Source organism: Zootoca vivipara, chromosome 2, assembly GCF_965207765.1.
Source record: "Zootoca vivipara chromosome 2, rZooViv2.hap1.1, whole genome shotgun sequence".
In the NCBI taxonomy this organism is placed as follows: Eukaryota; Metazoa; Chordata; class Lepidosauria; order Squamata; family Lacertidae; genus Zootoca; species Zootoca vivipara.
Window position 1 is genome coordinate 31192518 of NC_142584.1, and position 16525 is coordinate 31209042.

A 16525-nucleotide genomic window follows, 5' to 3' on the forward strand; every position below is an offset into this window, starting at 1 on the left:
TATTCTAAAGATGGACAAACTAAATTTGGGTTCAGAATAATTATTTTATAGCAAAAATTTGGCCTCTGATTGGAGAATGCTTGAGCCAACATTCATATATCTATATCTATATCTATATCATCTATATCTATATCTATTTATCTAGTCCTGAGATTAGTCCTGAGAGATATAGAAGGATTTATTTGAATTACCAGTAAACCTTACCGGTAATTCAATATAGAGTTTGATTAATGGATAAATTAAACAAGGATCTAGTAAGCCCTTTCCTTGGTGGGATAAGAAGGAACAGTAGGGACAACAATAGGATTGGTTAATTCTTTTCTTGTGTTGCACTTTTTGTGAAGGAACAATTATTATTATTATTTTAAGTTGCCCTAGAGCTGATCTGATTGTGACAAATGTGTTGGGTCACCCAGAGCAATCTCTGTCACCATGGCAACATGGTTCCTGAGCTGGTGTCATTTCATTCTACAGTGACTTTCTGGCTTGCTTCCGGCTTTGTGTTTTCTTACTGCAAGGCTGTCTGCCCTGCTTGCTGCTCTCGACATAATTTGTCTTAACTGCTCTGACAAAAGACAGCTGCTAGAACTCCTTCTTCAAGACATCTTGAATAATATTTAACATATTCATTCCAAATCTGCCTGTATGTTTGCATAGAAGTTCTAATACTTTCGATTTTACAGAAAAATTGCAGTTACAGGTAGGTAGCCGTGTTGGTCTGATGTAGTCGAAACAAAATAAAATAAATTCCTTCCAGCAGCACCTTAGAGACCAACTAAGTTTGTCATTGGTATGAGCTTTCGTGTGCATGCACACTTCTTCAGATACACTGAAACAGAAGTCACCAACAACATTGTAGTGATTTTCCCAAGGTGACCCTGTAGTAAGGTGACCCTCTTCGTAAGTGAATTTAGGATTGCAGCCTCCTAAATCCCACTGGATTTAGTGGGACATACTTCTGGGTAAATATGAGTAGGATTGCACTATTAATTAAGCACGTTCCCTGCTTGGCAGCTGAATTAATGGTCCCCCATAACTTGCATGTGTGGTTCATATCTACCACATGCATTCAGTATTATGAACCTGGCTGAGATCGGACAAGCCACCCTCCTTCTTGTTGAACTTGGCACCTAGTGAAGTTCTTTGGTTTCAGCAAGCCTTTTAAGTAGCTTTTCCGTTTTGTAGTTCGTTAGTTCAATCTTTATTGTAGCATTTTACCCTTACGGTACACCGGTTAGAGATTAAAGCCTTATGCTGTATATCAGGGGTTGCCAACTTCCAAGAGACAGCGATCTACTCACAGTTAAAAACTGCCAGTGATCTACCCCCTTTTTGGGGGTTCAGGTCAAAGTTGATGAGCTTTTTTGCTTCTTTTTTTAAATGAAGGAGGAAGGCCCATTTTGGGGGGGTTTAGGTTGAAATTGTTGAACTTTTTTTAGGAAGGAGAAAGCCACATTTTTTAGGGGTCCAGGGCAAAAAATGTTGAGCTTTTTTGGGAGGAGCCAAACTTGTTGAGCTTCTTGGGGGGGCCCAGTGATCTACCACAGATGTCCAGTGATCTACCGGTAGATCACGATCTACCTGTTGGACGTGCCTGCTGTATATAAATGCTTGAAGTAAAATAGCTGAAAACAAAATACGCCATATCAGTTCTGATGTTGGTGTGTGACAGGCCCAGTTTGGACAATTGTATCTAGGCTTAAGCAGAAATAAGCATAAGCCTTGGAGCTGCGAGCTCTATCACCTTCCTTCCCTCTGTTTTTCTTGGTGTACAGTGTGTGATGAGCCAGTGAGTCTTCTGTTAACTACTGTATAATTTTCCATTTTATCTGAGCCAGAAAACTGTTTACTATGTCATGACTTTAAGCCATGGTTTGACGCTGGTTTAAGAATATGGCATTTCCCAAAGCTGGTAGTTTCCCCACTTGGATGAATAGTAAATTATGCTTAATTGAAGGCTCAGCGCAGTGCACTGAGAAGAGGTGGGACTGTATACACATGCATTTTGAAACACGAGAGGAAAACATTGAGAGGAAAGTGAAATATATGCATTGCTGATTGACCTATGAAGCCTCGGCTCTTTTACCACCTTAAAAATAAGAAATGCATTATGTTTAACTTAGGCAGCAGTTCACACATAAAACAGCACTGTTTAGAATACAGATGAATTAAAAATATATAAAATCTTTCCTTTTATTCACGATTACAAATGTGTTAGAAATGAAACGGTTAGCTGATTAAGTAACTAATTGTGCTTTTTGCAAGTTGCCAAAAATGAAGCAAAAGTTTGCCGTGGATGATAAATGAAAAAGGGGGCTTTTCTTTCTTTAAAAAAACAACATTTTTTATGAAAAGTTGTGCAAGGAAGGAGTGTTCATACCTTTTAAGTAGACATTGGAGAGAGGGAATATGTCTCCCTCCTGATGTTAAAAGGTAAAGGGACTCCTGACCGTTAGGTCCAGTCGCGGACGACTCGGGGGTTACACGCTCATCTCGCTCTATAGGCCGAGGGAGCCGGTGTTTGTCCTCAGACAGCTTCCGGGTCATGTGGCCAGCATGACTAAGCCGCTTCTGGCGAACCAGAGCAGCACATGGAAACGCCGTTTACCTTCCCGACGGAGCAATACCTATTTATCTACTTGCACTTGACATGCTTTCGAACTGCTAGGTGGGCAGAAGCTGGGAATGAACAACGGGAGCTCACCCCGTCGCAGGGATTCAAACTGCTGACCTTCCAATCAGCAAGCCCTTGGCGCGTCTCCTGATGTTACTGGACTACAACTCCTATCAGCCCTGATCACTGGCCATGCTGGCTGGGGCTGATGGGAGTAAGAGGATTCATATCTTCAAGTAGGAGTGCCTGGCAGAATAGGGCAGTGGCGTTGAGCCACCCTCCAAACTACTGGCATTGCTGCTGAATGGGGCAGGGCAGCCGCTGCTGGTGTACCCACATAGCCATAACCTCACTACCCCTCAGCCTCCACCCTGTCCAGGACACAGCTCCTGCTTAAAGTCATACAATTTTAATTCCTCACATGCTATTGCTGGTGTCCGTGTGTGCAGATTTCCTGGTTGTGTAGAAGCAAATGTGACTGTTGAAAAAGCAGCAGTTCTTTAAGATGTTACTTTAAACTGGAAAACCTCATTGCCTCCCGATGAAGACGTCCTCCGTCGCAGAAAAGAATAATGATTTCCCTACACTTCTTTTCTCTTATACCTTTTACAGCTCTTGCAAAAAAAAATTATTGGTTTTTAAAACCATGATGCTGGATCCCGGGTTTTCCTAATCCACTTAACTCAACCCCAGCAAATTAAATTGGAAGCCATATGGTGGGACAAGGCTGACGTAATCCTCAGATACGCAGGGAGAACTCTGCTCTTTGTTACCTGGGGCGAGGCAGCATGAATGTTTCTGGGTCTATCAGCTTCCAAATAATAATTTTAAAAAGATGACGTAGGAAAAGAAGAGTACATCAGTCACAGCCCAAGGAGCTAATGAATGTGACATTTCCCTTTTGACACAAGCTGGAACATATTATTTTCCTCTTCCAGTACTAGCCCCTTTTTGTCACGCTTCCAATCTCTTGGGGGCATTTTGAAACCTGGAGGTGGCTCCTATAAAAATCTCTCTACCCGTAAATGCAATCCGCTCTTAATCAGACCCATTCAGGGAGTGCAGCTGCCAGGCCAGGTCATTCCGCATCGTTATGATTATTGAAATTAAGAGCTTGTCACTTCTCAAGAGTTCACCCTGGGGTATAGTGTTCAGAGCCGGAAATCGGGTTCCCGAGGAATAATCAACATATATAACAAGGAGCTTAGGAATACATCTAAAGCCCTTGGCCAGCCTCTGGGTGTAATTTGGTGCTTCTCTCGTACTTCTTGTCAGGTTTTAAGCAGGGAAGGACAATTAGGAAAAGCCGAATCTAATTACTAATGAACAATTCTATATTTGGATACACATGCACCCAGATTTAGTTATTTCCCACCATCCTAGCATATTCAAATCCCACCATCAATAGGCTCAGTGGGTTTAATTATACAAATAGTATTGCCATGTGTGCCTTTACAGAGGGTAGCCCTCCATTTGAAGGGCTGTCCAGTCCAAGATTGGTTGAAAGATCAAGGCTTTCGCTGTTCTTTCTTTTCACAGCAGACTGTGAAGCCACATAGATCAAACCTATTCCTACTATGATATAATAGTGCACCTTTCTAAATGTGCATCTCTGTGTCATCAATCAGCACATGCAACTTTTGAGCAAATCATTGTCATCTTCCAACTTTTCTTTAGACTGATGCATTTCCTCTCCTCTCCTCTCCTCTTTTTTTTTTTTTTTTTGGCGGTGTATAAATGGCCCACCCTCTGTACAACCTTTGCCCAAAGTGAGCCGAGGTGCAAGGTGCAATTCCAAAAAGTGCTAATTTACCAGAAAGGTATTTTGGATTCCAGGCCTGTTAATTCCTATCCGAAGCCTGACGTCTACATGTGCTGGGAATGGGGAGGACAACAGAGGAAGGTGTGTATTTGTGTGGGTGGGTGTCTGGCCTCCTGCTTCTGCTATAGCAACCAGTTCAGAACAATAGCTCCCCAGAAGCATTGCTCATTAAAGTCCAGGGGAACCAGGAGGAAAGGCAATGATTCAATTAGCACCTCTGTGGCAGCAGTGCCCCCTTTGGCTTCCCAGCAGGGTGGGATAATTAGGACAATTTATCCTACAGCTGCGCTGCCCCAGAGAGAGAGCCCCTCCTTAAACGGGCAGGTGCAGCTGACTCTTCCTGACACACGAAGAAGTCTATGGCAGCTTGTCCCCCAGGCAGCAACCACCAACACTCCCAAGTCTTCTCACACGTTCATCAACAAATAGAGGATCAGATCAGACAGACAGCGGCAGAGGCAGCCGTGAAGAGTCTGGTGGGAAGATATGGCTTTGTGCCCCCAGGCTGAGCGGGATTCTTGCCAGGAGCTGGAGATGGATGAAATGCAGAGGGTTACTGAGTCCTCGAAAAGGACTATCAACCCATTCTCCCCTGGTAGTTAGCATTGTAAGCAACAAGGCTGACCCTATAAGGCACCGGACACTGTTGACTAGACCTGAATGAATTTATTCAACATTGGCTTGGGAAAGCTGGGAGAGAGTAGAATCTTATCAGTCTGCGAGAACGTAAGAAAGAGTCCTCCCGGATGAGAGCAAAGGCAATTGTGTTAGTTGCTAGTGTGTTTCATGGCTGAATCAAAGGTGCCTAGGGCAGCCATGCCTTCAAAGGCCACCTCTTCATATGCAGCAGTGTCACTACACCAAAAGTGCATCAGGCCCTACACCCAAGTGCCTTAATTTCAGAGGGGAAACAGCATCCGTTGCAAGAAGCAAGGGCTATATTTCACTTGCCCCAAAGGCACTGGAATGCCCTCGTTGATCAGTCTCACCTTCTGTAGAGTCTTTGCAACCAGACTAACATTGGCAAGCATATGTCTGCTGATTCCGCTGCCGTTGTCATTGATGGTGGCGGTAATGATAACAATGATAAATATAGCAACCATTATTATGGGGTTTTATATGCTGCTCTTCAAGCAGAGGCTCTTGGAGAAACCAACAAATCATAAAATAAAACACTAAAAAGATAATTAGCACCTCAGCGGCAGCAAGGCCCCCCTCCTGTGTCACACTAGGGTGAGATAATCGGGACAATTTGCCCGACAGCTGAGCTGCTGAAAATGATAATTGAGAATCATAAATAAATAAGGCAGCAGTGCAATAAAGTATCTCCTCCTTAGGGGGGGGGAGGTCCACATAGGAGGGGGACGGTATCCAGTTCTGCAGTGATGCTCAAAAACATTAGATTCCCCCATGTCTAATCTGGGTCAATGAAAAGTGGGTGCCACTCTGCTTCTTGGAAGAGAGAGATTCCAGCTTGACCTTTGCATGAAAAATAGCAGTATCTGCACTACCTTCATGGAACTTAAAAGCACCCCTGCTGGATCAGATTGAAAGCCCATCTAGATCAGCATCTTCTTCCCATTTCAGCCCACCAGATGCCTGTGGGGAGCCCAAAATCACAGCCTGAGCACAACAACCCTTCCCCTCCTAGTGATCCCCAGCAGTTGATATTCAGAAGCACACTGTCTCGGACAGTTGAGGTAGAACATAGCAAGGGTCCATTGAGTGGCCATCACTGTCTCTTGGGGGAGCAGAGTCCATGGCTGTAACAATGAAATGTATGAAGAAGTGCTTTCTTTTGTCTGCACTGAATCTCCCAAAGTTCAGCTTCGTTAGATCACCCTGGCTTCTAGTATATTGAGAGGGGGAGAAAAACTTCTGTCTAACCATTTACTTCACACCACACATAGTTTTGTACACTGTCCTGCTTGGAACAGGTTAGATAATGGTCTGTGAGTTAGACAGGGCAGGTTTCCCCATACCATCTGCTTGGGCCCATACACAATACAATACAATACAATACAATACAATACAATACAATACATCACATCTGCTTGGGCCCATACACAATACCAAGGTTGGACCCAAGTCAAAAAATAAACCAGGGTGGTGTCCAAAAACAGGAATCAGCAACTGAGGAAATTTCGTACATAGCAGGGCGAAGACATCAGGCTCAGACGTAGGCAGCTGAATGTCATACGGTAGGTATATCGTTCAAGCAACAGATTCCAACGAAGGCTGATACAACCCAGACCATACCTAGCATAAGATGCAGTTGTTTGCACTAAGAGCCCACTCACCTGAGAAGGACCATTACTCTCGGGGAGCTCTTCAGTTATGCAATAAAGTTGGGTTCTCAGGCATGCACTCCACTGTTGACCAGCTGCCTCGGATTGGGCCTTCTGGTACCGACATGGTTGAGTGCTGGGGGTGATGTGACCTCCCCCTCTGACTTGGCTGGGGGCTCCTCAGCCAGAGGAGGGTCAGAAACTCATCTTGAGGGTCTTGGGCACTGACACTCTGCCTCCGTATTTTCTTCTTTGTCTCCAAACCATAAGGAATTAGCAAAACGTGGCTTTTATGATCCAAAACTACAGAAGGAATCTGTGCAGTTAAAATGCATTATTCACTGCACCTGAACTTCTTCTGTTCTGTTGTTTTATTAATGCTTCTGTTGTTTTATTAATGCATTAATTTGAGGTATTTGAAAGCTCCTTTGTTTTTGTATATTTATATGTAGTTTTGTTTTGTTTGTTTTTGTTTTGCCTTGAGATTTGGGAAGATGGGTTAAAGATATTTTTAAGAGATTGAATCAGCCCTATCACTTGCTCACACATGCCTGGTTCCAAAGAGCTTGGTGGAGAGGCCCTCACAGCGCGTTCTCTTTTGTTTTGTTTTACTTTTCAGACTTGCACTTAGCAGCTGAACTGGGGAAAACACTGCTGGAGCGCAACAAAGAACTGGAAGATTCTCTGCAACAGATGTACACAACCAATGAGGAGCAAGTGCAAGAGATAGAGGTACACACACAAGCCAAATAACCCCCTTTCCTGCTTCAGGCAGAGCATGGCTGTGAAAAAGAAGACAGCTGCTTGTTTGGTATTTTCACTGCCGCAGTGCAAGCCAGGATGAGCTGCAGCCTCAGAGATGTGCTATTAGGGGGAGGGATGAAAGACACATATGGAAGAGGGTAGAACAGAGGTGGATTAAGGCCTACAGCTCAAAAAGACATTGCTGTACATTCCTGGGAAGCCCTCCCACCCCTGACCCATATGTTTACATTCTGGGCAGCAGCTTTAGTAAGGGTCACTTTGAGCTTTGTTGAGTCCCTGGATTAGTTTCTAACAAAGTCCCTGAAATGGGGTTAACAGTGCAGACCTAACCCTGCCTGCTCAGAAGTAAGTCCCATTGAACTGGATTTAGTGTGGCTTACTCCCAGGTAAGTGGGGTTAGAATTGCAGCCTAAATGGCTTTGTCCCCTTTTGACAAAATGCATCTGTTTCCCATTGACTTTTTCTGTTTTAATTTTTTTAAGTATTAAGATACACTTAGCAGTAACTTACCTTGTTTTTTTTAAAATAGTAAATTTGGGCCCACCCATGTTGCCCAATTAAATTAGGGGCAGCCTTTTAGTCAATCAAAAGGCTTTTTCAGTGATTCATCCAGTCTTTTGACTAAATGCTGTAGACCAAACTTGGCCCTCCAGCTGTTTTGGGGCTACAACTCCCATCACCCCGAGCTAACAGCACCAGTCGTCAGGGATAGTCCTGTGGTTTGGCCATGCCTTCTGTAGACCTACTGAATTGTTTCTTCATGGTATTGTGCCTCTAATGTTTTTTTTTATGGGCTTTTAAACCTTTTTCTTCCCAGTATTTGACAAAACAGCTGGAAATGTTACGGCATATGAATGAACAGCATGCCAAGGTTTACGAGCAGCTGGATGTGACAGCACGTGACTTGGAACTGGCCAATCAGAAGCTTGTGCTGGAGAGTAAGACATCCCAGCAGAAGATACAATGGTAATGCTTCATCTGGTGGCTCTTTTCATGTCTAAAGGTAGAGGTTGCTTGGCAATCGGGGGGGGGGAACATTCAAAACTGAGGTGGCATTGTTAATTCAAAAGTGAGGATTATAAGAACACGGCCATTGTGACATTTTGCAGTTTCATGGCCCTTTTCATGCCAGGGAACAACTGAGATGGTGAATCTGTTTCCATAATGTCCTCCGGGACATGAGTGGAATGCAAGATCTGTTCCCAAGTAGGGAAAACTTTCTTCTTCCTCTCCATTGGGAGAACAGTTTTTAATAAGAATTGGGTTTGTCAGCTACCCAGTGATGGTCAGTGGGCAGGTAGGTTGATTGAACCTACATGTAAGCAAATATGAGAATTTGCCATTGCTCCTCTAAGTTCTCCATAGCTTAGAATAGGGTGGTTTTTCTGTCTGTCTAATGCTTCAAAGTGGAGGTGGAGAACCCCTTTTCAGCCCAAGGACCACATGCTGGTGGTAGGTGGGGTTATAGGCAAAAGTAAATGCAGCAGCAGATGCAAATTTTACCTTTGTACAGTAGTCTAGTACAATATTGACGCACCCCTCTTTATCCTATGTTCAGAAAAGTGAGAGGCATTAGAGTTCGAGGTACATTCCAGCCAGGCAAAACCATTTGTAGAGCAAAGAGGTGTGGCCTGGTGACAGTGCTGAAGGCCAAATCAAGAAATCTGAGGTTCCTTACCCCTGCTTTGAATAATGCAGAATAGCTTAGCTCAGAAAACATGGTGGCAATATTATCACTATAACAGACTTCCAGGGAAGGATTTGCAGGACAGAGAGAGCTAGCTTTCAAGCGTGTCTCCATGATCTTTCATTGCAGATGTGTGGCTCTGCCAATCATCGGCCAGAGGTCATGGGGCATGACAGCCATCTGTCAGGAATGCTTTGATGGTGTTTCCTGCTTGGCAGGGGGTTGGACTGGATGGCCCTTGTGGTCTCTTCCAACTCTATGATTCTAAGTAAGTACGTAGCTTGGCTAGTTTCTGCTAACCTACTATTATAGTTAGGATGCCATCCAACTAACCAATTATGCTTATGCAATGGATTTTAGTTGTGCAGTTTAACTTTCCTGCCCTCTCCTCTCCCTATATGAGACATGTAAGGAGTGGAGAGGGCGCAGAAGTTAACATTGTGCAGCTAAAAGTCATTGCACTAGTATAACTGTGTAATTGGATACTGCCCTGTGTCTGTATCTTAGTCTAAAAACAAGCTAGCGTTCTCTTCTCTCTTTCTTTCCCATCAACTCTCGCTTTATGTAACAGCCTAACAGAAACCATTGAGGGGCTGCAGAACCAAGTCGATGACCTACAAAAGCAGGTGGAAGAGTTGCAGAGTCTAGATCAGCTGCGCATCCGCCGGGAGAAGAGAGAGAGGCGCCGAACCATCCATACCTTCCCTTGCCTCAAGGAGCTATGCTCTAGTCCCAGGTAATCTGCAGCTGGAAGGGCGGTGTTTTGCGGGCAGACAAGGGAGAACAGAATTAAGACAGCCATTCCTTTGCAGGGGAAAGCTGTCTCGGGCAGTATGGTACATTCCAAGGCTGCAGCAATATTTTTCATTCAGGGACCCATAGGCATTGCTAATGGCACAAAACAAATGGAAGAAGGTTTAATTTTATAGAAAAGGCTGGGCTGGTGAGTGGAGGGAGAACAAACATTTACAAAGTGCATAATAATAATAATAATTAAATTTGCTTTTTTTGCCAGTTAAGCAGTTTCAGATCTTTGTTCCTTATGGGGATTCTGAAGTCCATACACAATTTGTGCTCCCCCTTCTATGGGGGCAGTTTCACTTGGCTAAAAACTTTCCCCTCTTTCTTCTCATGGCAAACTTCCTCCTGATACGAAAGTTGACATACTTCTTGTTCATGTTGACATTTTTGTACTCCTCTCAAGGACACAGTGTTATTCCTAAGCACAGGAAGTGGTTACACTTCTTCATTCCATCACCATTTTCCAAACTGGTTACAGTATATCCACAAGTTAAAAGAAAAGAGAATCAGTTACTTAATTCCAAGTTATAATTATCCGGAGGGAGTTTTTGTAGATGATTCTTACAGTTCAACTTATCGCCATTATTTCAACTCTCCCTCCATTCACAAATCTCGCTGAAGCCGTCCAGGCTGCTGATTCCAGCGGCAGGAAGAGACTTTCCTCTCCTCAATTGCCAAAATTGCAGGGATTTTAATAAATTGCACACTTCGCCCCTTAGCCCTGCCACAAAAGGGGATTTTAGTTCAGTTCTTGCAGATACATAAACACAACAAATCCAATTTTATCCTGGCATCGGGTATTTTCTTAACTGCTTCTTACGGTCATCATTAGAAGGAGGTCGGCTTCTGTTTTTACAATCTCTCTTCCATAAGCAAATTTCATTAATTTTAATTCCAAAAAGTCCAAATTACTCACAGTCCGATCTTTTGCTGAATTTTCTTAGAAGAATTGGCCGCCTCCACCTTCTAGTCATGCAGCTTCGCGCTCTCAGAGCAGCAATCTCAGTCTGTCCACCGCTGTTCACCTCCTCGCTCTCAGGGGTTTAAACAAAGCCGATCCGGGGAAGAGAGAGCCCGCAAATGCCACCGCCAGACAAAATCTGTCCCCAAAAAGCTCGATTTGGGGCTTTTTAGGAGGGTTCGTTTCGCTGGAACGATTCCCTCCACCTCTGAAGTGCCGAGGTCCGCTCCGCTCAACGGACCCCCAACTGATCAAGATGGCGCGGTCAACCGGAAGCCGGTTTGAGTACTTTCAGGTTAAGTACTCCGCGGACCCAGAAGTGTTTACTTCCGGGTTCCACGACACGCGCATGCACAGAAGCGATCTGTGCATGTGCAGAAGCACTCTATCGGCGCTTCGTGCACGCATGGAAGAGGCACTTGGATTAAGTACTTTTCAGGGTGCGAATGGCACCCCGGAACCAATTAAGTACTTAACCCGAGGTACCTCTGTACTTGGTTGGTGACTAGGGCTCAGTATGAAACTCAGGAAAGATAAGCAGAGTCCAGACAGCAAGTAGGGGAAGCATGTGTTTGCCCGTCCCCCCGTGGAAAAATTACTCCTGGCACATATTAAAATAGCACATCTCGATAAGGGTTCACGTATATGTTGCTATTTGGGGTGTGATACATAGGATCCTGTTGTTGCACTGAGGTAACTTCTCTGTTAACCTTTGCTAGACTTATGGTACCCATGCTAGGAATCTATAATGATTAGTTTGCTAATGGCAGTTGTGTTTTGTTTTGTTTTTGAATATCAGATATGAAGATGCATTCCAGATTCATAGCTCTTCAATGGAGTTCAGTCAGATGCCCTTGGAACGAGAGAATGAGCGGCTGCAAGCAATGGTGAATTCCCTCAGGTCCCAAGTCAACCAGGAGAAACAGCGAAAGGAGAGGGTGGAGAGAGAGTACACATCCGTCATCCAGGAGTACTCAGATCTTGAGCAAAGGGTGTGTGAGATGGAGAGCTGCAAGCTGCGCATTAAAGAGCTGGAAGGAGAGTTACTGGAACTCCAGCAGATGAAGCAAGTCAAGAAGTATCTCCTCAGTAGAGAGGACAACCTGTCAGAAGCGCTCCTGGAGCCATTGAACAATGCCCCAGAAGCCGACTACATCGACCTCACTGATGAAGATGGAGGTAGAAACCATGAATCGTCCATGACAGCCTCCCCAAACCACCCTGTGCGGAAAAGCTGTAGCGACACGGCCCTGAATGCCATCGTGACCAAGGATGCTGTGAGCCGCCATGAAGGCAACTACACACTGCATGCCAATAATGTACGCAAGAGGGGGATGTCAATCCTGAGGGAGGTGGATGAGCAGTACCATGCCCTGCTGGAAAAGTATGAGGAGCTCCTCAGCAAGTGCCGGCAGCACAAAGACAGCGTGCGCCATGCCGGTGTCCAAACCTCCCGCCCTATCTCTCGCGACAGCTCCTTTAGAGACTTCCGGGGAGAGGGTTATGAGCTGGACGACCTCAAGACAATGGAGAAGAGCCTTAGCAAACACGTGGAAGCTGTAGACAAGCGGCTAGAGCAGAGCCAGCCGGAGTACAAAGCCCTGTTCAAAGAGATCTTCTCCCGAATCCAGAAGACGAAAGCAGACATCAACGCCACCAAGGTGAAAAAGAAGACCACAAAATGAATCCTGCTGCTTTGGCGTCACTGCGTTTGCCACAAGCAAATTCAGCATCGAGCTCTTCACTTCGGCACCAGGGAGCATTGTACGGCCTCCTGCCTCCCAAGTCCTAGGAGCTTCTCACGTTGATGTCTTCTTGCACAAAAAGGGAACCTCTTGCGAGTGTTTCAAGAGTGGGAAGAGCCCACCTCACATTCTTTGAAGTCAGTGCTCCAAGCTGCCTGGGTCCCTGGATGTGCTACAAAAAGCTCTATGTCATAGTTGTAGTTGGTATCCAAGATTTTTCAAGGAAACCCTTCGCATCACTGCAGCAGCCAGAAACCACAAACAGGAAATTAAACAAACTAGCCACAGTCTCCACCTTCTCCCACGACCAGTTGGATTTGCTTTCCTTCAAGCAACACAGCAACAAGCTTGGATTTCTTACAATGCCCTGGAATATCCAGAACGTAATAATTTAAAACATCAGTTTCCAGAGGCAGCTTCCATACATGCACTCTCTTTCTTCAGTTTCCTTTCCCCCTTCTTCTTCTTCTTCCCGTGAAGAATCCACAGATGCATCAGCAAGACTTTTTACTGGACTTCTGTCTTTCTGGAAGGGGAGCATGTTCTTCCTGTTTAAGCCATCCTCTTATTGGTCAGGTTTTTCAATTTTTACAATGCAAGCTCATTGCAACTGGAAAAACTTGAAAAAAGATTGCTGTTACGTCTTCATCAAGCATACCTAATTGTTCCACTCATATAAGATAGGACAGAGTGAGCTTAGGTTTACACTTCCTCCAGTATTTTTATTTTAGGAAGTTAGTTGTCATCACTTCGCTCATTTAACCTGGGCTTTCCAAGAAGCCAAACAAGAAGTGCTATTACAGGCTTGGAGAGACACCCTCGTCTTCATTTGGGTGTTGCGTTTCCCATGCCTTGCCATTCCAAGTGGTTTTTCCTAATTGTCTTTTGTGGCTGGCTCCTAAGACATGATTTGCATGGGCTTGCAAAAACTGAATAATGATGACTCATGTTAAGTAGGAGTAAATTCAGCAAGTTCAGTTGTCATCACTAATAATATTGTTTATCACAATATTCCACATAGTCACTTGTTAGTTAACGCTTCCGTTGCCAAGCTGCCTTTTCCAAAGGCTCCCTCTGCTCATTTATTCAACCTCGCCTACATATTCCACACATTTACACACAAAAGGCCTCTTCAGTCTCAGGAATAGTCAGTATCCATTTCACAGAAATACAGAATTGGGATTCTTTAGTCACATGCTAATAAGTGATGGTTAGGGTCGCATACATATATGAAAATAAGCAGTATTATATTTCACTAAGTTTAGGGTACACATGCCAGAGTTCTCACTTGTGAGGGGACAATAGTAGCAATGATTATTAACTTACCAAGCAGTATTATACTTGAAGAAATTTTGGACCAGTTTCTTGTTTAGTTGTATCTGAATAAGACCCAAAGTCTGTGATGTTTCTTTGAAATCACGCTAGTGTAAATGAGTCTGCCTTTTCATTATTTCCAGCTTATTCCTTCATGTCCTCTCACTTTTCAGCACTGTTTCTTCTTTGACTGCGATTCTCAAATCGCACGCTTTGCAGTGGTCAGTATTAACAGGCCTGAGCCAGATGACTTGAGGACCATGGCTCCTTACAGCTGGCTGCCAACATTTCTGCTTCTTGCCATGCTTTTACATTTCATGTTGGTAGACCTGGTTTTGACCTGAAGCCGATTTTGTGAAGTTAATACAGGGTAAGAAGGCAAATGTGTGGAAAGTCAATGGTTAAGTCAAACAGAGGGAGATTTCTACTCCTCTGCCATCAGATTGTCATCTTGTTATGTGTTTGCTAGATTCTTGCCATGGGGGTCCTTGTGTTCAGCCAATTGAAGTCACTTTTGTAATGTGTGAAAGTATTTTTGAGCAAGCCTGCCCAGGGGCTCTTCTTTCTGGAAAGATTCTTCCTCTACTACTTAATGCCAAAACTTCTTTTGTACCCTTGATGTGGCCCAGCTTTTGAAGTATTAGGAGCCATAGACATGATTGTGGCTACCACTCTGGTAACCATAATGACAAACCTTCATGCCTTACAGTTGAAAAATCAAGTTGTCTGGGGGGTAAAATAACAAAGGAAGTTGGTTTTCTCAAGGGCATTTACCTTGCTCTGTGTGGCTGCCATCGTGGCTGCTGATGTTTTGATTAACTTTCCTTTACTATCTTTCTACTAAGGGACTTTTGAACAGATGTTTGTTCTCAAGTCATCTGTTTGTTGCATCAGTATTTGGGGTGGGGGGGCCATTGCAATCATTCTTGGTTTTGAACACCGTTAATGTGCAAACCAGCATCCCAGTTTAAGTGTAGTATACTTAAAATTAATATATTTAAAAATGCTTTATTCTCTTCTTAAATAAAAAAAGAAACACCAGTATTCTGAACACGGAAATTTATTGTGTTTCTTTCTTTGCATTCCAGAAATAGGCTTGCTGCCTTGAATTCTCAGCATCATTTAGGTCAAGAAAATGCTTTAGGCATGATAGAAAGTGGGAGGGTAACCACCAGAATGGATGTGCTGCTTCTCTCTATTTATTACATAACAGATAGTTCCTGTTTTTGTGGGACAAGGACTCACTCTGTTATTAAAAAGCACCCCTTTACACATGTCAACATTCTGAACGCTCCGGTAGGTTGAAACATTTTCTTCCATGCTTGCAAATCAGCTTGGATTTCTTGAACACACTTCAGAGTAATTACTCATGCAAGCAATGAGATATTAACACTTGCCTCAACAAAGGGACAGCTGCATCACATTGTCAGTCAGTTCAGCAAAATGCTGAGAGCATAATTTATTTGACCAAAAATAAATACTGGCTGTACTATGTACAAAAAAATCTAGCGAACTTGTCTTTCCACTAAAAAAACAGAACCTGCTTCCTACTTCTATAGTGTATATCCATCTTAAAGCTCCCTGGCATGCTGTTCACTAGCTTTTATACAGCCTGGGATGTAAATAGCAGACGGGACCAGAAGCACAATGGATGGGACTCTTGACTTTGTACAATAAGCTACATTCCAGACACACAAATCAGCTTCTACACACACACACAGCTCTTAGGCAGCTGAGGTGTTATCACAGGACAGTTTCCAGCCAGCCAGAAGTACTCGCATGGAGCAACCAGGTGAGAGGCATCGCTTGGGAGAGAGGGTGTGGCTTCGGGAGAGTCTGTCCCCCAGGCCTGAGGTTCCTTACAGCTGCTCAACATGAGACAAAAACTTGACACCGGTTGAACTAAAGTGATGGGCAATCCTGCTCTAGGTTAGACTTAATTTGGACTCGCTGAGTTAATAAACTGCTTGTTTATTTCATATTTAGCTTGTTATTAAAGAGCCTGGTTTCTTCCAGATGGCCTCTGCTATGTGCCATCAGTTATATAACCTGTAAGCTCTGGAGACCCCCTTGCCATGTACCACAGATGTGGCTTTTGCACAAGCAGAAGAAGAGATGGCTTCCAAACTGGGAAAGCAACACCAACAGGAAAAGAGAGGAACTCTAGGTGCATGGGGAAAGGTTTATTTCTGGCCAAACACACTTCAGAGCTTGTTTATGCACTTGCTGTGAACAGCTCTATTCAAAGTGTGCCCTCGAAGGATTATTCCAAAACGTATATTGTCTGAAATAAATCACCAGGAGTTCCTTCCTGTCTTTTTTTCTCCTCCAAGTGGCACAGAATCCCCAATCTATGCCACACAGTCTATGAGAAGGCTAGAAGCCTTTTTTGTGTGCATGCTGACCGTATCTAGGGTCTACAGCAGTTCATGAGGCTTACCCCCCCAGTTCAGGGGCCTGCTGTGTCCCCCCAAAGACTTAACTATTTTTGAGAGCTGTTATGAAAAAATAAAATACACAGTGCTCTG

At 44.1% G+C, this 16525-nt stretch overlaps 1 protein-coding gene across 1 annotated transcript in view; it reads left to right on the top strand.

Moving 5' to 3' along the window:
• The window catches only part of CDR2L (cerebellar degeneration related protein 2 like), a 31433-nt gene extending 16385 nt beyond the window's left edge, over nucleotides 1-15048 (top strand). Inside the window, exons 2-5 of the mRNA XM_035104418.3 lie at nucleotides 7344-7456; nucleotides 8307-8455; nucleotides 9748-9912; nucleotides 11738-15048. Coding sequence (XP_034960309.1) covers nucleotides 7344-7456; nucleotides 8307-8455; nucleotides 9748-9912; nucleotides 11738-12623 — 1313 coding nt within the window. The 3' untranslated portion in view covers nucleotides 12624-15048. The remainder of the gene's footprint in view (nucleotides 1-7343; nucleotides 7457-8306; nucleotides 8456-9747; nucleotides 9913-11737) is intronic.
• Nucleotides 15049-16525: the final 1477 nt, after the last annotated feature.